The sequence below is a fragment of the Erpetoichthys calabaricus genome, chromosome 18 (genome assembly GCF_900747795.2).
Source record: "Erpetoichthys calabaricus chromosome 18, fErpCal1.3, whole genome shotgun sequence".
Lineage (NCBI taxonomy): Eukaryota > Metazoa > Chordata > Cladistia > Polypteriformes > Polypteridae > Erpetoichthys > Erpetoichthys calabaricus.
Window position 1 is genome coordinate 26,182,897 of NC_041411.2, and position 22,066 is coordinate 26,204,962.

The 22,066-nt window shown below is 41.6% G+C and overlaps 1 protein-coding gene across 1 annotated transcript in view; it reads left to right on the plus strand.

Moving 5' to 3' along the window:
- Positions 1–1,646: 1,646 nt before the first annotated feature.
- Positions 1,647–22,066, plus strand: part of sema3bl (sema domain, immunoglobulin domain (Ig), short basic domain, secreted, (semaphorin) 3bl) — a 93,072-nt gene continuing 72,652 nt past the window's right edge. Inside the window, exon 1 of the mRNA XM_028824222.2 lies at positions 1,647–1,870. Within this exon, the coding sequence (XP_028680055.1) occupies positions 1,759–1,870 (112 nt within the window). The 5' untranslated portion in view covers positions 1,647–1,758. The remainder of the gene's footprint in view (positions 1,871–22,066) is intronic.

Genomic DNA, 22,066 nt, shown 5'->3' on the forward strand with positions numbered 1-22,066 from the left:
ATTAAAAAACAAATTTTAGAACTGCATGAATGAATAAACACACTGTTTATGGAAGCGACACCCTTTTAGTACGCCGCGTCTTCTTTCTGAAAGAGAAACACATACGCACACACACTCACGTTTTTCTTAAACTGTCAAGCCTTTTATTGGAAGTTTATGTTTTAAAGAGATTAATAAATGATTAATGGTTGGTTTCCCACAAAAAAAAAACCACACTTAATAAAAGCATTGCTTACTCCAAATGCAAATGCGTCCCTTTTATCAGTACCTCGTGGGAAATCACACAGTTCCTGAAGGAGCCTAATATATTCCAGTTTTCATGCAGCCGAGATGTAATTTAATTTCATACATGTGGGACCCAAACACGGTCCAGCTCTTAGCAGACACCATATGCGTTAATACACTAGAGAGATGCCTTTATTCACGGGAATTTTAAATGTACGCAGCATTATAAACTGAGCAAGCCTATACCTGCGTGAAATATCATTGAGTACTGTTCAAATGAAAACTGTGCCACCATAAAGGCAATGAGATCCAGGGAAGAAGAGTGCTCGGGAACTGGGCCACCCCAAACCTGGCACTCAGTGCCAGTGCTAGATTATTTTGAGCCCTAGGCCAAGCTTATTTGTGTGCCCAACTAACTGTTTGGTAACTAACCCGTGTGGCTGGACCCCCCCTTATGATCTGCACCCTAGACAAATGCCTAATTCGCCTTAATGGTGGCACCGGCTCCCCATGGGCTCATCCCTTCACAGATCTGAGTTGCCTCGAAAGCTTGCATATTGTAATCTTTTTAGTTAGCCAATAAAAGGTGTCATTTTGCTCGACTTCTCACTACATTCATAATGGCTAACACGGTACAACACGCTAGTACTACTTTCATAGACCTGAAAAACTTCGTGTCTTGGCTGAAACACGACGCTTTGAAATCAATAGCAACTGATGGAAGTCTTAACAGATTTGCTTTTTAAAAATAGTTGGGCTCCAAACTTAGGGTGGCTTACTGGGGAGTACTGCTCACAATTCCAGGACCCTAAGTTGAAAGCCTGTTTCCATATGTTGACAGAATGGAGTTTTCCCGTGTGGATTCTCACCTTCAATTCTAAATTGCCTTCTCTGTAGGAGTGTGCCCAGTGATGGTCTGGTGCCCGATCTCCATGGCTGTCTTTTTGCCCTGTTCAAAGGCTCCACACAACCCTGCTGTGCATTAGCCCGGTTTGAGAAATGTTAAGGGTGCACTTGCCAGTGTTGCTCTTTAGTGGAACAAATCAGGGCGCGGTAGCAGAGATTACCAATTGGAAGTCAGAAGCACCCATTATTATTCTGTTGCGACTTTTTTTTCTCCTTAGGAGGACACGCGAACTGGGAGTCTAACCACCCGGCACCTGGGACAGCATCCTCCTCAGTGACGCCAACTCGCGAACCGCTCCCTCTTCCCTTTCTGCCTGGATAGCACGGATTGGAGGCGGTCTCCAAGTTTCCACTCTTGGCAGCTAAAGGCGTGGTGCGTTATTTCTCAGACCCCTAAAGCTACAAACAGCCACAGCGGTACTTGCATCCAAGTGCCGAGCGCCTAGCCTGGACTGGCCTGACACCGCTGCGGAGGCGGCAGCAGCAGCTCGGCGGGCGAATTCAACGCGGTCAAAGCCCTTAGCCGGGCCACCGGATCAACTCGAAATACGCTCTCTGGGAGGGAGGCGTGATTGCTTCAAGGCAGCATTTTCGTCTTCCTGAAGGTCCGAGATATTCCTGAAGAAAATGAAGCATCGGATCCCTGATCGATCACTGATCGCGACACTCCTGATCTTCCAGGGGCTGTGGACAAGCGCGACTAAAGTAAACGTGCCGCGGCTGCGCCTGACCTATAAAGGTAAATGAAAATATTTTCACAAATTAATTAGTCGGCTGTAAGGTTTTCACCTGTTAATTCTTACTGAATTTTTAACTTTGCGTTGGTTTTAGATTAGGAACCTATTTGCAATTTTGTGACATAGTGAAAGGTTGTATATTGTGTAATCTCAGGATAGTCGTTTTAATTATGATAGCGCATCATTAGAATGATTTATTATATATATGGAGAACATTTCCAGATGAGCATATGTTACAAATCCTAATTCATCTTTATACGAAGCCTTTCATGTCGGAACTAAAACGTTTTCGCTTTAAATCTTTACTGAACACTTAAACAGATGTGCATTGACTTATTGAGGAGGCATGTCGTCGTCCTGAAGATGCACAACCTAAACTTGAGCCTACCGTATTAAGTCCCAGCGCCCGTCTAGTGCTGATAACACACACGCACACACACACACACACACACACATATATATATATATCTTCCTGTCCAAGCGCAGAAAATAATTGAGCAAACTGAAACGCCTCTGGCGTCTGGGCGATAATCTTTAATTACTATACGCGCTACGCACCGACATTAATGGGCTTAGCAATGGGACACTTCCAGATAAGGTCCTCCAAGGTGAGATAAGGAAAATGCTCTGCCCCCACTTTAATGTGGAGGTTTATTTATACGATGAAATAATTCTTCATTAAATTCCCGTTAACTCTACTGTTTCAGTGGTATTGCACTGCAATAAACTGCTCAAGAAAGGACACCTTGACACTTACCGTGCAGTCTCTCCGCTAAGTGAAAGCTTTAAACTTTGTTTTCCACTGCACTAAAATAAATTCATAATTAAGACAAGGTGTCTACAGTGCAGTAAGGACCAGAAAAAAGCAGTTTGTGCGGTAAATGGACCCTCAGAATAAGTTTCACACGTACATAGACGTACATATTAAAGTGCTGCACGGCGGGGCAGTGGGTGTGCTGCCGGAGTTCAAACCAGCGGTGTTGTCCGTATGGAGTTTGTATGTTCTACCCATGTGGTTATGACCCCCCCTCGCCCTATCCCCCGATCTTCTTACTATTACGTTGGTGACTTCAACTTGTCCTTTTTTTGTGTCGCATGGGGTCCTGCGCTGGCTTGACGTCTTGTTCAAGGCTGTTTTCTGCTTTCTGTCCATGTGCTGCCGGCTGTGGCTCTGGCCATCGCAACAATGACTTTGGTAAACGTCTTGTCAAAACACCTGATCGCGAACTGGCAAGGCCGACTCTGCCATAAAGGCGAATCAGGCGGTCGCTTAGGCTGGCAAAGTTTATTTGGGGGTGGCATTTTGTTAGCCATCACAGACGTAGCAAACACTCGGATTCAATATAGGAGAACAAGCAACCGCCAAATTTGGGATTTATCGCGTTCGAATATATTTTGCCATCATGACTCCATGCTTTAGCTCTGCAACATTATCGCCTTCGCCCAGGACAGCAAAAAAGCTGCAAGGTGACCATTACCATGCATTTTAAAATGCGTGCTTCTAACGTTCAAGTAGACCAACATACTCAAATCGCAGTGAATGCCGTGAACAATACAATCTGTTTATCTTCCATCTAAAAGAAGTGCTAAATGCTGAAAAAAACTATTAACAAAAACTAATCTTTGAAAAAAAGTGCTGCCCGTTCAACAGTTTGATATCTCATTTAGGTGCTCTAGCACGTCTGTTTGTGTGCTGTTCATTTATTCTGTTGTACCTGTTATTGTACTATTTGAAAAGAAATGCCGGTGTAAAGCATTCACGTTCTCCCCGTGTTCGTTTTCTTCGTTTCCTCTCAACATTTGCTCTACACTCGGTTCTTTTTTGGCACATTGTGCGGTTCTGGTAGAGCCAGTGCTTGACAGCGAACCGTTTCATCACGGGAATTATTCTCCGCATATGAAATTAGCACTTTGCGCTTTCTAAAAAGGTCCCTAAAATGTGGACAAATCAGAAAGCTTTAATGTAGGCTAGTGGCAAATTAAAAAAAGAGTATTTCACAAATCTGTTATTCTCTATTCATGATTATTTTAAACCCGCTATACGTAAAAGGTTACTTCTGGAGCCGTCATGTGCACCATTCGGTTCATTTGGAAACCACTGACGTCAAAGAAGGTTCCCCTATAGCATTGTGAAACCACTTTGGACCCTTTATTTTTAAAGAGTGCGTTTCTGAATGAAACCCGTGTTGTAGGACTTCACCCCTCCACACTGAGCCCCTATGCGAGTGGAAAAATGTAACAATTTCCATTTGGCACGCTGCTCGATGCTGAAAGGTCCTGAATGTAAATAGCGGGCAGACCAACTATGTGGACTTTGCATGATCTCTCCATGTCCAAGCAGATGTGCCTTGCGATGGAGACCAGAGTGTCGCCCTTGGTTGGCATTGTCTTGCTGCCTTAATATGTTGCGGATGCCAGCAGCCATAATATGAGTTAAGTAAATAGCTGGAAGGTTAAAATAAAAAAGTGAAATTTTATTATCTTATGAAACACAGGAGGTGAACACATAACGGTGAGGAAAAATAAAACAACAGCGGTAAAACCTAACGATGCACTTGATATTAATCGTTCCAAGTGGTATTGCGTACTGACTGGAATCTGTTAATCTGAATTGCTAAATCGGGAGTCCTGACGGACGAACCCCTCTACCCATGATAACTTCAAGGACATCATTCCGGTGAGCCGATTCCATCCAGCCGACTTTGCTCTTTTTGGATGTCAGTAACGCTAAAGGTGGCCTGATGTCACCTGATTCCTGCTGGTTATAAGTGTCCTGGTGGTGGTGGGTATGAAAGAAGCGCCCAGCTCTAAAGATAGTTTCCGAGTTCTCTTATTACACTCGATGGTCTGTCCAGAGTATCGCTTTTCGGAACGTATTCAGAAATAACTCATCACGGCAACAGGAATTAAAACTCCTAATTACTCTCTTATCCATCTTCAAGATGACCAATTCTCGATTCGAGGTTTAACGTAACGAGCGGTTACAAAGCAAGGCGCCGATTTCCTCCACACTCCACACCGTTTAACTCAATGCTGGTTCGCCGTGTCTTAATTTTGCTTTTAATTACATTTCACGCGGCCAGCCTGAATTCTCGTCTTCTGAGCAGATGCGCTAATTCTGCTCTCCTCTTGCCGGTGACCTTACGCAATTTGCCGTCACAGCCAGATGTCCAGCTACTCCCGAGGCTGTAGGAAGTGTAAATCATTTGAAGCCGCTGCTAATTAAAAACAGTGGGAGGAATGATTTACAATCCTCTGGCTTCATCAACGTTTTCGGTTTGTCTCCAAACTTCAAAATGAAAAACAAACGCTCCTCCGTTCGGCTCGGCGCTGTGCCGCTCATCCCGTTCGCTTCTCACGGTGTCACTGAGACGCATTTCCTCGCCGCCTTGTTTTCTCATTGTCCCTTTGAACGGGTGTTGCGAGCCTGTCTACTGTTCCCTCCTATTCGACAAAGAACATTGCCAATTGTTTGCACTTCCTGAACTGCATAATAACACGATCACAGTTTGGTCAGAAAGAAAAAATATTAATAAAAATATTTAAAGCCTGTTTTATCACGTGAAGGGCAGGCTGCTCTACTGGTTTGTGCAAGTAGGGGAGTTAGCCCATGATGAATGCTCCAATTTCTAAAATTAGTATTTATATTGTCACATTGACATTTCTACTAAAAGAAATACAATCTGCCCAGTGCTTCTTTTCATTCCCAGTAGTATCACCTTTACTTGCACTATAAAATTCCCTTAGTGATCCAGATAATTGGTACCATGACCTTTCCTGCACATGACACCATTTCATAGAACTAGAGCCTCAAACTCTTTTCTTTTATTTCTTGTTTTTTTCTTTTTAAGTTTTATTACTGGTTGGCATGCTGTTGCATGCCGAAAGGTCCTGGATTCAAATAATGAGCCAACCACTGCATTGGCTTTGCAGGCTCTCTCCATGTCCATGCAGATGTTCTCCAGGTTCTTATCAAAGATGTCCAAATTACATGGACTGGCCTGAGTGAGTGTGCCTACCGCTCTTAAAAGTAAAGATGCCAGAGCAGTTCTTCAGAGGGATGCCATGGGGGAAAAATTTTTGGTTCCCAACCACATGAGTTTTCCAGAAGGAACCTGTTATTTGTTTAGCTCTGTAACAGTAAATAACCATGAACAGATACTAACAGATTTGTGAACTATGAATGGGTTCCTAATTTTGAGAGGACTCTTGTTGATAGGCTAAGTTGAGGGTTTCTTAATCTGATACTGTCCTGCTAGGTAGCTTATCATACATTCAAGATTTCAGCTTTTTACTCCATATTCAGAAGTAAATAACCAGCCTCATTTGCAAAGAACCCTTCACAGAATGAAACTGTGCTTTGTCAAGCAATGGTTCTACGAGGAACCATACAACCCAGTAAAAGAAAAACATCAAGTTCCATTAAAAGAACCATTACTTTTAAGAGTGTAGCGATGGACTGCCACTTTGTCTGGTGTTAATTCCTCCTGTAACACTTTCTCAACTTACTGATTTTGACTTTTCCAGTTTTACCCATCAGTAGCTTCATTTCAAATGATCTTTGTCCTTTGGGACACTGTAGATCCGACAGAATCTGTGGTTCCCACCTCATTCAGGCTCTGGAGAAACTTAACGTTTGCAACATTCTGTCACTGCTTGTTTCCCCAAAGTCCAGCTGAAGTGACAGTTCATTGACATCATGGGGTGTGTCAGGGGTGGACAGGAGGAGGAGTAGTATGGTGGGTTCTGGTGAATGACTTTGTGGTATGGTGGCAGTCAAACCAACTGCTGCTGAACACTTCCAAAACAAAGGTGATGGTCGTGGACTACTGTAAGTCTAGACCCCCATTGAGACCTGTCTCTGTTGAAGGGGTTCATGTGGAGTGGGTCAAGGCCTATAAATACCTGGGAGTGAAGTTGGATGACAGGCTGATCTGGTCAGAGAACACAAAGGCTCTGTTCAGGAAGCGGCAAAGCCGGCTCTGTTTCCTAAGCAGGCTCTTCTCCTTTAGCATATGCAAGAAACTCCTGCAGATGTTCTATCAGTCGGTGCCTGCCAGTACACTTGGGGTAGATTGAAGAATACTGATTGTATTGACAAGCTGATCAGGCGAACAGAATCTGTGGTTGGATTGGAAATGGACTCTCTGGTGACAGTGACAGAGAGAAGGTCACTTTGCAAGCTGCTATCTGTTATGCACAATGAACATCACCCTCTTTGCATCACCATAATTAAGCAGAGGAGTTTCTCTAGTGGCAGGCTGTTATCAAAGAACTGCAATACGGACAGATACAAGAGATCTTTTGTCCCCAGAGCCATTAGACCCTTCAACTCATTATAACAGTGGTTGGTTTTGGGGTGGTTGATCTCTGAACCTGATGCTCATAGCCTACAGTAGATGTATTAGCTTCACCCCCCCTCCTTCTTTTTTTGTTCGTCATGACCCTATAAGCATAAGCCATTTCACTTTTTATTTTACTTTGGCAATAAGTCACTTTAGTATCTATCACTTTTGATATGATGTGCCACCTGTTAATTTGGTAGTAGTATTATTTGCACAATTCTCTCTGCACTGGCATTAGTGTACGTACCATCTAGTGTACTGTGATTGCATTATTGGTACAGTATTTGATATTTGTGTAGTAAGTGTACTTAAATGTTTGGTATAATTAATTCTTGGCTACTGGTACTTGAATTTCCCTTGACATGTGTTAATATAATAATATTTATTTACTGAGCTTTTGTAAAAAGCAAAAATTTCCCTTGACAAATAAAGTTCTATCTATCTATCTATCTATCTATCTATCTATCTATCTATCTATCTATCTATCTATCTATCTATCTATCTATCTATCTATCTATCTATCTATCTATCTATCTATCTATCTATCTATCTATCTATCTATCTATCTATCTATCTATCTATCTATCTATCTATCTATCTATCTATCTATCTATCTATCTATCTATCTATCTATCTATCTATCTATCTATCTATCTATCTATCTATACTGCTTGACTCAGTGATGTGATTGTTCATTTCACCCCACTACACCATCTGGAGTCCTTCATTGCTCTCACAAACTGGAGACTGTAATGAATATCAAGGGTAGTGGTCATATTGGACACCTCAATATGAAGGGAGATGGAAAGGACACCCATATTGTGTAGGTTGTTCTGAAAACACCACAATCGGATGTTTTCCTTTGATTTGTGCACATTCATTAGCCTTACATGACAAATCTAATGGTAAGTCCCCTCTGGCCTGGTTGAGTTTTTATACCAAGGCAGCAGTTTGCCCAAGGCGACTCAGAACATTTTTCAAGAGGTACAACTGGTTACATTTCTTTTGCTCATGGTCACAGAGTGTCATTAGGGGGATTTGATCCTACAGTCTCTGGGTCTGAAGTCCAAAGCCTGCCCACACTTAGTTACATTATGTTTGATTTTTATTTTCCAACTGGACCACAGGCAGGTGAAGTGACTTGTTCGTGGTCACACACTGTTAGTAAAGGGATTTGAGTGGATAAAGGGAGATCATTCCACAACTTTGGAGCAAAAAGGGAGAAGCATTGTCCAGTCTTGGCACGTCTGGCAAAATGACAGTCAGCAGACGAACAGAAGCAGAACAGAGACTTCTTGAAGGGACATTAGATGAGACCAGGGATTGAGACATTGAGGAGCAAATCTGATCAGAGAACTGTAGGTCAACGCAAAGGTTTGACCTGGAATCTTACGGCAACAGGAAGTCAGTGAAGAGAACGAAGAAGGGGAGTAGTAGAAGTGAAATGAGGCACAGAGAATACCAGACGAGGAGCTGGAGAGGTTGGATAGCAACTGAAGGAAGCCCCGGCCTGGAGAGAGATACAGTAGTCAGACCGAGAGAGAACAGGAGTTATGAGGTGTAAGCAATGAGGAAGGGGAGAATCCTCTGAATATCATGAAGAAAGAAACCTCAGGATTGGGTCATTGAAGATATATATGAATGAAAGTGATGAGCTCAGAATAAGTCATACCAAGATTCCTGCCAGTGACTGATGGTGAAAGATAGATAGATAGATAGATACTTTATTAATCCCAATGGGAAATTCACAAGGGCAACTTCTTTAAGGGCGATGGTTAGAGACAAATCTGAGGGAGGGGAATCAGAGGACACCAGAAGTTTGAAATGCTCCTAGACTCAGGGAGATGTACAAACTCAACACGGCAAGTGACCTGGAACTGACAGGCAGCCAAAATAAGTGCTACGCCATTGTTCCTCACCTGGTATTTACACAGCAAATCTTCCAAAAGTGGACTGAAAAGGGTGGTGATGATGTATAGGTAAGAAACAATGGTATACACAAATCTCTTTGACAATGCCAAGAATGCAGAAAATGCTGATGTAGAATTTGTGTTGTTGTACAGCTGCATTTGAACTGAAGTACCTTCATATGTCATATATGGGAGACTCCATAAATACCTCCATTCATCCATCCATTCATTAATTTGTCTTGCTTTTTACAGAATATTGTCAAGTGACTGTGTGGCACTGAGCACAAGGCAGGCACCAATAGTGAGTGCCAGTCAGCCATAGGACGCACCCACATAGGCTCTCATGCTCACTGATGCTAGGCCAGTTTTTTTACTATCATTTAACTAAAATCAAAGCATCCACTTAGACAAAAGGAAAGATCACAAACTCCACAGAGGCAGAGCTGGTAATTGGGCTGTGAGGCACCATCACGTCAACTCTAAGATAGGCAGTGTCACAGAATCCTTCTGATCTCAGAGTACCGATGGTGTAGTTTTGGGTTAATCAAAGATTATCAATGCGTCTGGTAATTGATTTTACTACTACCTTATCATAACTGGTTCACGATATAACAAAGGTGCAACCTCTAGGCAACAGAAGGTTTCAATCTCTCTTATTTAATAAACATGTCTTGAATTTCAAGAACAAACACATAAGCATGTGAGGCAATGATGCTTTCCAGCTTTCTGTTTTGGGAAAATGCAAAAAAGGGGAGAGAGACAGAGAGAGTCATCCAAATAAACTGAAACTTAAAGCTAAGATAATCTCATATTATAAATAATCAGTCCTGGACACTATTTACGCACAAGTTCAGTAGACCTCACGCTCTAGAGGAGCACCATGGGTCATGTAATGGCAGGATTAGGTGTAGATCTACTACAACTAACAGCAAAATTGAACACTTTTCTTCACCAATGGCCATGTCAACTTGGGAAAAGACAGTGAAACTTGGTAATCATGGAGTCCGCGAGTGACCGGGTGCATGTTGATTAGCACACTGTCGTCTGCATATGTGACAATAATGACCATGTAAACCGATAATGGAGCTTCCACATTGGAGGTCCTACCCACCACTTGTTGCTTTGTCAGATACCCCTGAATTTTTACAACATTTTCAGTGCATTTTTTTGCAGCATGTTAATAAAGGCAAGCAATAGCGGGGTTTATAGTAATGGATCTGACCTATAAATTACTAGTATGCAACAGCATGTCTAATTTTAAGTAGCAGCACTCTTTCACCAGTCTGTCTGTCCTTTTTATTTCTGTCTCCTTGGTGTTGTCTTCCCCTCTAGTGTTCATGAATTTTGAATATATGGAATGATGCTATGCAATTCATATAACACGGGCAATGCCTTTCTGTTGTCTTTCAGAGAAAATTGCCATTAATTAATTACAAATCTTCAAAAAATACAAAAAATTCCAGCCGATTAGCATTTTCTGCTTTTTCAGATTCCATTCATTACACAAGTAAAATCCATCTTATTAATGCTCTGCTGTTTCAAATTACAATGAGTTGTTGGTATGTTATTTGGGTTTCTGTGCTTTAAAGAATCAGTTCATTGGCTCTTACTGGTCCTTGAGATTCTGGTCCATTGATCTTGTTTGTTGTGTCCTTTAAGATTTTGGCACATTGATGCTGTCTTCACTATGGGCTTTCTGACTGGTCTCTGAGATTGTGGTCCATTAACTCATTTTGTCTGCTCAGACTGTATCTCATGCACGGTGAGTGCTCTTTGGAATTTGGATTCTTTGTTCCTTTCTGTCCAGTCCATTGCCTTGTTCTGTCTTTTGAGATTTTCATCCATTGGTGCTGTCCTGTCTGTTGACGCTTTCTGACTGGCTTCAATGATTCTGACTCTGTTTATTTCATTCACATTGTCCACATTTTAAGATTTAATTTCATTGTTGTTCACTAGCCATGCATATTTTTGCCCATTGGTGGTGTTTGCCCTTTTTGTTTCTGTCTCAGCGACGCTGTCTTGCCCTTTAGTGCTTTCTGATCTCTGAGAATGTGAAGTAATGACTGTCTTGGCCTTTTGGGTTTGCTTCCCATTGGTGTTGTCTGCCCTTTGAGATTACATACCCTTTGAACTCTCTACCTATTGACTTTCTTTCCCATTGGTGTTGTCTGTCCTTTTAGTTTCTGTCTCATGGGTGCTGTCTTGTGTTTTAATACTATCTGATCTCTGAGATTTCAAACCACTGGCTCTTTTGGCTTTTTTTGATTGCTCCGTATTGACATTGTCTGTCCTCTGAGATTTTTGCTTTTTAGGATTTCTCCGTATGGACAGTCTCTGCCCATTGATATTTTTTCCCCATGGGTGCTGATCTTGTCTGTTAGTGTTTTCTGATCTCCGAGGTTTCAAAACACTGGCTCTCCCTGTAGTTTTGGATTCTTTCCATTTGGGGTTGTCTGCCCTTTTAGATTTCATTCTTTGCACTCTCGACCCAATGACTTCCTTACTTAATGGTGCTGTCTGCCCTTTTTGTTTTTATCTCATTGGCGTTGTCTTGTCCTTTAGTGCTTTCTAATCTCCGAGATTCCAAACCATTAGCTCTCTTTTTGATTTGTTGGATTCTTTCCTATTAGTATTGTCTGCCCTTTGAGATTTCGGCCCTTTGCACTCTGTCAATTGACATTATTTGCTCATTTGAACTTTCTTGACCTTTAGTGCTTTCTGATTTCCGAAATTCTAAATGACTGGTTCTCTTTGCCATTTAGGATTCCTTCCTGTTGGTGTTGTCTGCCCTTTAATATTTCAGTCCCTTTGCACATTCTAGCCATTGACTTTTCTTGCCTATTGGTGCTGTCTGCCCTTTGAGAGTTCAGCCCATTGCACTCTTTATGCATTGATGTTCTTACCTACTGGCACTTTGGTGCTGTCTGCCCTTTTTGTTTCAGTCCCATTAGTGTTCTTCTGTTTAACTGTATTCTGGTGTCATTGATTCCAAAAAACTGGCTCTCTTTTTGTTTTTTGTTTGTTTTCCCATTGGTGTTGTCTGTCCTTTGAGGTTTCAGCTCTTTGCACTCTCTTCGCCTTGACATTTTTACCCACTGATGTTGTCTGCCTTTAAAGTTTCTGTCTAATGGATGCTGTCTTTGCTTTTGCGTAGTCTTCTCTCTGTGATTCCAAACTACTGCTTCTCTTTTTGATTTTTTAGAATGTTTCCATTTGATGTTGTCTGCCCTTTGAGATTTCCGTACCTTTGCAGTCTCTTGTCATTAATTGTCTTACCTATGGGTGCTGTCTGTCCTTTTTAGTTTGGTCTCATTAATGCTGTCTTCTCCTTTTGTGTATTCTTTTCTCTGAGATTTCTAACCACTGTCCCCCTTCGCATTTTTTTTATTACTTCTGGCACTAAAGTACCTTAAAACAGAATCTGTGTTTGTTGGTCTTTCTTAATGCTTTATTTAATCTTTACACCTTTATACTGCATGCCAAATAAAAATAGCCCTTCCTTACAGGATGTCCTCTTATTTTTTTTGGATGTGAAAAGCCGCTTGTGAGCAGGTCTCCTAGGCAGTAAATAGTGCTGGCTGGACTTACAAGCTGTTGAGAACCGGAGCTGTACTGGGTGGTGTTAACTTTGACCCAGCAAAATCTTAATTCTGGAGCATAAAGGGTCTGGAACCATGAGTCATATGAGGGGACATATTTCTCCTCTGTTTTGAAAGCAGCTTTTAAATATGATCCACAAAGGAATCTTCATGGTCAGATGGCATGTTAGCAGAATCTTTTCTGAAAGGAGGCCATTCATTAAGAAGCTGGATCTGAGTTCTTGTTGTTTGTCTCTTTTTACAGCAGCATTGTAATCTTGAATGATTTGGTTAATTTCACTTTATTTTATGGAGTATCTCTTTGTACAAATATGCATCAGATAGCAGAACAGATTCACGACAGCCCAGAAAACTAGGAAACAGGTGAAGGCTGCTAAAGGCCACCGGGTGACTTCATTTTTTGCTCGTCTCATTTAGAATAGGGGATATTTTGTGTTTGGAGGATCTTTTCCAGTCTCTCATTTTTTTCCGTTATGTCGTCGCCTCAGTTAAGTGGCCCTGTCCTGTGTGGGACCTGATAGATGTTCTCTACGGTATTAATTTGACTTCCAGAGACTGTGACCTCTTGTCATTAAGTAAAGTGCGCTTGCTTGGGTAACCCAGCCTTCAGATGAGGCCAGTGGGGTATCAGGTGGCAGCATTTATGAAATGGGATGGAAATGATGGGCACCGCCTTGATACAGATTTGTTGCTAGTCAGCCTTTGGCGTGAGTGTTAGAATTGTGTTACATTTTTACAATGCTCAATGAGCTAATAAGATATCATCGAAGTGTCCTCCATTGTCTTCATCACTGTTTATTTCTAAAAAGCTGAATATATAATGTGCCAATTCTCGGGAGAGACAATTCAGATTTACTTCTGACTTATCATTATTTGTTTTTATTTTTTTTTCCACTAACTGTAACAATTCCATCTTTTAGATATTGCAGGCACGATGTTTTTTTTTTATTTTTGCATGCCATGTAGCCTGCCATATTTGGTAGATTTCATTCAATGAGCACAATGACATATTTAGAAAATAGCCCAGCGCTTTGAAATCGCCTGACCTCTGCCACCTGCTGAAAGCCGTCCCTTGATTACAGCTCCGTGAAGACAGAACGTTTAAACAAGTCCTAACAAGTGGGCGAGCTCTCACGGCTGGGCCTGGACGTGGTGGCAGATGGACCAACAGACCGGCTGCACTGGACTCCTTGGGGATCCACAATCAGCCCTCAGCCCTGGACTGAAGATTTCACTGCAAGCACTTTGGAATTTTTCAGCAAATGGTCAGCAAGCAATCTTAACCCTTTCAGCCCTGACATCCTATTGCTAGTACATATATGCAGCCATTTTTGTAAAGCACAGATACATTTGCAGCCTTTGGAACTGGGCGTGCTACTATTAACGCAGACTGGAGAGAGGTGGCAGTTGCTTTGGGTGCCACCTGGTGGCATACAGTCTGCGAAACACGGAAGTGAAAATGTGCACCACATAGTAAGTAGCTCCACTTTCAGTTTTATTTCCTTGTATTTGGCAGCTATTGTATAATAATAATGATAATGTTTTTGTTTTTTTTTCATTTTTGAGCTTCCTAGACACCCCAAAGGTAGAATATCTCACAAAATAATTTTTCCCATAAAAACAGAAAATCCAGGGCCGAAAGGGTTAATTGCCCCATTACATATTTGTCTGGCTGGTCTTAAACATTTCCAGTGCCAATGTTGGGCCCTGCAATCTGCTGTCCAGTCTACGACTGCAAGAAAATTGAAAATGTCACTAATGCATTGTTCAAAAATGGTCAACTAACCACTGCAATATGCCATTAAGAATATAATTAAAGTACAAGCACCCATGTATTCGTAATTTACAAGGGAAAGGTAATGTTTTGCCTCGTCCTTGGTAACATTAACATATCAGAGTCGTAAGGTGAGTCCATGTTAATTTTAACTGTATATTTAGTTTGGTAGTCTCTTAAGTAGTCTGCTCTAACTTGAACGACCCTGTGGCCTGTAAAGGCATTTTTGAGCAAACCCTGAACCCAGCTAAAGCCAAGTGTCAAAGTGTCAGGGCTGCAGCTCTGCCTCGGCCTCTTTTTTCCTTTGTATTGCTCATTTTCTTCCTTACTTATGTCTTTGTTACATTTTGTTTTGTAGTTAAAATTTTAACTCCAGTCCCACCATGTGGGATACGTGCCGCGATCTTCGAGGATGATAAAAGAGTACATTAGCCACTGCCTCGTTGCTGTGGCATTAGCAAGCCTGGACTGTTGTGTTCTTCTGCCCTTCTTTCATAATTGAAATGTCTGATTAGTTAGCTTTTTGTGTTGTCTCTTAGAGACTGTTTGCTTTGTGTTGTGTGTCTCTTTCTAAACTGTTTGCTTTAGATTTCTGGCTTTTGAATTTTTAATTTTTGGATACAAGAAACATAACAAACTTTATAAACGAGAGGAGATCTTCAAGCTCATTTGGTTAGCTGGTAGCTTAACAAACTCTTTGGATTATCCTTTGCACTGTTTCTCTGTGATTTAAAGGCTTTAGTAGATTTTTTTTCCCTCGGTTATTTTTTCATATCTTTCTTTTAGGGATTATTATTCTTTATTATTCTTTGTCAGCTCAATTTCTTCTTTTGCATTATTACTTATTGTTTAGGGATTTTCTGCTTCTTATTATTTGAGAAAATGATTGAACTTTCTTCGTGTGATTTATATATCAAAAATGTATTTTTGTGAGCCTCTTGAGTGTAGGAAGTTTTTTTTTTCAATTTTGGGCCTCATGTCAGGGTAAACTCAGAACACAGAGGAAGCCAAAGTACATAAAAGCAAAGGTCTGTATTACAAAAGTAACAAAAAAATAATAACAAAAGGATATAGGGTAAAGGAGACTGTATTTCAAAAATAATACAGAATACAGTAAATGTTTAGCTTTACCGAGTCTTCGTAAACAACAATCCAATCCTTAAAAAAATCTGACTTAGCGTAAATTGCCTTAATACGGGATGCTTATAAGAAATGTAATGATTTACTTCATAAAATATAAGTACATAATAAACAAGCATAGTCACTTCAGATAGTAGAAATATTAAAATGTGTGCTTCAATTTAAATGTTTAAGGTCTAAATATTATTAATGTTAATAAACATTTGTCATTTTCCATTCTCTGATAGAGGTCCACAGTTGGCTGGATCTTTAGTAGAGGATCAAAAATTAAAAGTAACATCACATTCGTACACATTTGCACTACGGTGGGCTGGCGCCCTGCCCGGGGTTTGTTTCCTGCCTTGCACCCTGTGTTGGCTGGGATTGGCTCCAGCAGACCCCAGTGACCCTGTAGTTAGGATATAGCGGGTTGGATAATGGATGGATCACATTCGTAATCACCAACCTTGAAATACAGTCATCTGAAATGATGCCCCACAAGCCTAAGTTTGAAATTTGTCACTTTAACCTTCTGGGTGTGGCCCTTAGAAGACCCTTGTAGGTTTGGCTCTTAGAGGACTTCGGACCATTGGTAAAGAAGCAAATATCCAAAATATCACCTTATTTATGATCCGTAACCTTAAAATAGCATAACACGACACTCCACATGCCTATGTTTTATGATGAGGACCCCTTGAATCCCATTTGGGGGTGAACCCCAGGGTCATTTGATGGGTCATGCACCACTTCTGGTCATTTTTGCTGAAGACCCCTATTGGTTTACTCTTTATCATAAGGGTATAATTTACTTCACAAAATATGGGCTAAAAACTTCCTACAAATGTGTGTTTTTTTGGGTCTAGAGCTCCAAACATATGGAGGAACCCCAAAAAGTTTGACATCTATACTCCAAGACGCATTGAACTGTATGTCATATGTGGGAGTTTTTTTCATCCTGGTGAGTCGGCACACAAAAATAAAATTAAAAAACTGAAGTGATTTCAAAGCATTCATAAGGACACAAATGTTTTTCTTTCTGTTTTCATACTGACCAGACACCCAGAAGTGTCCACTACTGTACCCTGAAGGCATATTGCAACAGGGGTACACATCAAGATGGCTCAGTAATCCAGAGAAGTAAAACTCAAGAGCTACGAAAAGACACCAGAGAAGCCAAACATAATGGACATCTCGTCTGAGCCAATGGCCAAAGTGTAGCAAAGTTTTCAAGTGTGGCCTCCATCACAGAGATGGAAACTGAAATGAAAGAGGCGCTAAGGCAGCAGAAACAACTAAAAGCACTTACAGTAATCATCTGTCTGCTAGGTGATCTTTTGGGAGGCTGTCCTGTCTCAGCACCCTCACAGCCTCATTAAGCTGATGGCCATTGTGTTTTCAGAGTGTGGTAAGCTGGGGAGGAATCTGTAGTGATTCAGGCATGGCAGCAGCATTCCCTAAATGAAGGTAACCTGAAAGCAATGAAAGATTCTTCTAAAGTGTCATTGTAGCGGGCAATATGATTCAAGTGCTAAAGTTTGCACAGAGTGATAGAGTACAGAGCGCCATGTCAGAATCAGGAAGGGTCAGGCTGCTGCAGTGGATGTGGACGAGGTTGTCCTGTCCCTGCTTCCTACATGTCAATTGTCGGACCATTTTTGAACATCTCAATCCTGTTGAAAACACTCCAACATGGTAAATAATTGTCTCTTATTGGTACAGAAAGCCTTCTATAGATTTTGTCCTTAGTACAAGTTCATTCTGGGAAGTGCTCTTTATATATGAAATGGATTTTTTAGGCTTTGAAATTGTTCTTAATATGTGAACAAAGCAGAACTCTTTACTGTACAGTAGGCAGGATAATAGCAGGTCAAGAAGACGTGAGTTATTGTGTGCGGCAAGAGTCCTTTAAAATCAGGAACCCATTGGAATTTCACAAATCTGTTGTCATCTATTCATAGTGTAACCACCAGGGGGCATCACTGAGCCCCAAACCTCAGACACAGTAATACCCAACACAATACTTGGGATTAAATAAAAAATATTTATTCACTCAAAGCACCCTTACGATAACCACCCTTTCAAAGATCAGTCACAATATAAACAGATCAACCAATTTCATCCCTCTTCCTTTCTCCACCTGATTCTGACTCCATGATGTGAGGCAGCAGGCTCCTTTACCCGGGATGCTTCCGGTGCCACAGTGTGTTCACAATTCTGAGTCACACAGAAAGTAGGGAGGTCTTCCCCCTGACAGCGCCCTCTATCGGCACCCAGGGACTCCATCAGCGTCGCACTTCCGGACTCCAACTCCCATGCACTCCTGCAGGTGCCCCCACAAGAGGTCCACTGCCACCTGCCGTATAGGGAATGGAACTGCATCCAACTTCCGACTTCCGCTAGTCCAAACATTATATTATTCCATCCGGGCATAAAGTTGTTTCTTCGCCCAGCCGGCCAACCCGGCCTTCATTTGGGTAAGACACTCTCCTAAGACACTATGCCTGTTCTCCTTGTCGGACATCCACAGTAGTTATTCATGGAGACTGCTGTGGAACTAAATAAATTAAAGCTCTTTTTGGAATCTTTACTAGTTGTTTTTTTTTTTTTGCAAGCTAAAAATGTCTCCCCAAGGCATTGTTCCTAAGAAGCACTCAGACATCTTCATTTTTAAGAGTGTGGGGTGATTTCCATGTTCTTCTCTTATAAACTTTCATTATCTAGTAGACTGGATTTGTTTTCTTCACTTAGCCATATGCGAGGCTTCTGCAGTGTGTCCTGTGTTTTCTTTTTAAAGCTTATATTTTACAAGGTGGAGCAGCCCCCCAGTACTCCTGTGCTGCTGGGAGGTGCAAATGATTTATTTTCATAGCTGACCTGGGAGACATGAGCACATCCTCAAAGAAAGGGACTGCCAGAACTTTAGACTTTTAAAGAGCTAATTGAAAGTGCAGGCTCAACTGAGAGACGTGTGTTGGGCCTCTGCAACCCACCTACCTGAAAGAGAATCATGAAAGCTTGGAAATTCAGCGGCATGCCGAGGTCCAGCACTGTCTTCCAGAGCCGGACGGATGGGGCCATAGGAAGTGAAAACAACAGCATGCTGTTTGTCATCAGCTGTCTGCTGTCTGTGTCGGCAGCGCCTCAAGTGACAGGAAGCCTCTGTTTACTTCCGCGAGGGTCTACGCATTCAGGCAGATTTATTTTAAGATGAATAGCAACGGATCAGGGTGGGGGGCCATGTCTTTGGCTGGTGCACAACCCTGACACTATAATGGACAGCCACCTTCTGCTATTTGGAAGGGAGTGTGGCCTGTTGATAGACTTTAAAACAGTTTATTTTTAAATGTCTGTTTCTGACCCCCAAAAAAGACACCTTCCCTTCACATGCTAACATTCAAGTAAGTGCAGCAAACATTCGTTTAAAATGACTCTCACTATAGAAAGACACTATATAATAAAGCCGCCTGTTTCTTTAGGTTGTGTCGCCCCTTGGTGTCTTCAAATCGCTAGACTGTCAGTTCCCTTCCTGTCATCGATCTGCTGGGTGTCCCTGAATGAACTATCTGTCTGTGCACAAGTTCTCTTTCTCTATATATAAAATCCAGCGTCTGTCTGTATGTCTGTCTGCGTTTCACGAGAGAACTATTTAACAGATTTAGATCGGGTTTTTTTCTATAATTTTCCTGAACATTCCATCTGATTTAGCGACTTCTCTCATTGCGTGATGTATCATAGTTCGCTTGCGGTACCGATTTATTTGTGCAAATTCAAGAGACACGCGGCACGCAGAGGGGAGGGGGCCAAGGCCTCTTCATTCACGCGCCAGCCTCGAGGCGTGTACCTTACCTCCGCTTAGCTAGCAAACGGGAGAACTACTTAACGGATTTAGATCTGTTTTTTTTTTCTATAATTTGCTTGAACATTCAGGTTGATTTTGCGACTTCTCTCATCACGCTAAGAATCATAGTTCACTTGCAGGAGCGATATACAGCGTGGTCCAGATGTAATTATGAAAAGGCGAACACATCACACCTGTTGTTAGACTGACAACAGTCTCACCGCCATTTTGGAATGCAGGGCAGGTGCTGCCATCTATTGGCAACAAAAATATTTTTTTGTGAATTCTCTGTGTAATAAATTTAATAAATTATAGAGTAATGAAAATTGCATAATTAGATCTGGACCACTCTATATTTGAGCAAATCTGAGATAGAGGATGCGGGCAGAGGGGAGGGGGAAGTGTGACGTCAAGAGTAGAGAGCCGGGCGGTGCCCTCCTTGCTGTCCTGTTTCACTAATATGCGGGCAAAGCTGCGGGGGACAGCTAGTGTGTATCTATAATAATAAAAGGCAAAGTCCTCACTGACTGACTGACTGACTCACTCACTGACTGACTCATCACTAATTCTCCAACTTCCCGTGTAGGTGGAAGGCTGAAATTTGGCAGGCTCATTCCTTACAGCTTACTTACAAAAGTTAGGCAGGTTTCATTTCGAAATTCAAAGCGTAATGGTCATAACTGGAACATATTTTTTGTCCATACACTGTAATGGAGGAGGCGGAGTCACGTATCGCGTCATCACGCCTCCTACGTAATCACGTGAACTAAAAACAAGGAAGAGATTTACAGCACGAGTCACACGCGGGAACGAAGGTAAATGACGTTAATTTTTGACTGTCTTTTAATACTGTGTAAGCATACATATTAACACATGTGCAATTAAACGTGTGCATTTACGGGGTGATTTCTCAGGCTTAAAAGCTCACCTTTTATCAAACGCGGGGAACAAAGGTAACTGACGTTGTTCAGTGTCTTTTAATACTGTGTAACCATACATATTAACACATGTCCAATTAAACGTGTGCATTTACGCGGTGATTTCTCAGGCTTAAAAGCTCGCCTTTTACTAAAAAGGTAAATGCAAAACTATTTTCAATCAGTTTATTGAAACGCTCCCGTTAAGGATTGCAATAACATATTCGCGAGATAAAAGAACGAAGTAGGAGGAAATGGAGGAACAGCCGCAAACAGCGAAGAGCAAAAAATTTATTAAACAATTGAGAACGGAGCGAGTTAAGCATACAAGCATGTTCATAAGGGAAACAAAGCACGGTGTAAAACGTAAGTTTAAATTAAGTTTATAGAAACGCTCCCGCTGCGGATTGCAATAACATATTCGCGAGATAAAAGTTTAATGAGAAGACACGAGGTATAAACGAACCACACGCCGTGGCGCAACGTTAGGGGCAACAGTTTCAACCATTCTATGATCTGCTTCTCGCAACTGAAAGACGGCACATGGCGGATGTTAGCCGACTTGCTGACCGCAACGTTAGGGGCTTCAAGTATGGCGCTGACGCCACATCTCAGTGCCAACACTTTGCAGACTGTACTTAAAAGACACGCCCTCCTCACTGGACAGTTAAAAACACCAATCAAACTAACGATGACATCAAGTATTACCCAATCAAAACTAGGAAAGGAGGCATCTTCATAAAATGCGTGTGGGATGATTTGCATGAGACGCTGCTTTAAAAAAAAAAATGATAAAAAAAATACGGGATAAATCCCATCCAGTATTGATTCAAAACGGGACGCGCAATTTCATTCTCAAACGCGGCACGATTCCGTATTTTAAAGGACGGGTGGCAACCCTACAGTGCCAGGTAACCACCCATACAATCACATTGTGATTCAGACTAGGAATGCAATGAATGTAATTACCCCGATCTACATACAAGGCGAAAGTCTTGCAACATTCAAAGATGATGGTTTGGGATAATTAGTACTTATTAAGTACACCATGGAACATAAAAGAGCTTATGAAGCCTTGAACCGAAAAAAGCAACATCTCAGAGATCGTACAAAAAAAAAAGGAGCAACAGTTTCAACCATTCTATGATCTGCTTCTCGCAACTGAAAGACGGCACATGGCGGATGTTAGCCGACTTGCTGATCGCAACGTTAGGGGCTTCAAGTATGGCGCTGACGCCACATCTCAGTGCCAACACTTTGCAGACTGTACTTAAAAGACACGCCCTCCTCACTGGACAGTTAAAAACACCAATCAAACTAACGATGACATCAAGTATTACCCAATCAAAAGTAGGAAAGGAGGCATCTTCATAAAATGCGTGTGGGATGATTTGCATGAGACGCTGCTTTAAAAAAAAAAATGATAAAAAAAATACGGGATAAATCCCGTCCAGTATTGATTCAAAACGGGATGCGCAATTTCATTCTCAAACGCGGCACGATTCCGTATTTTAAAGGACGGGTGGCAACCCTACAGTGCCAGGTAACCACCCATACAATCACATTGTGATTCAGACTAGGAATGCAATGAATGTAATTACCCCGATCTACATACAAGGCGAAAGTCTTGCAACATTGAAAGATGATGGTTTGGGATAATTAGTACTTATTAAGTACAACATTGAACATAAAAGAG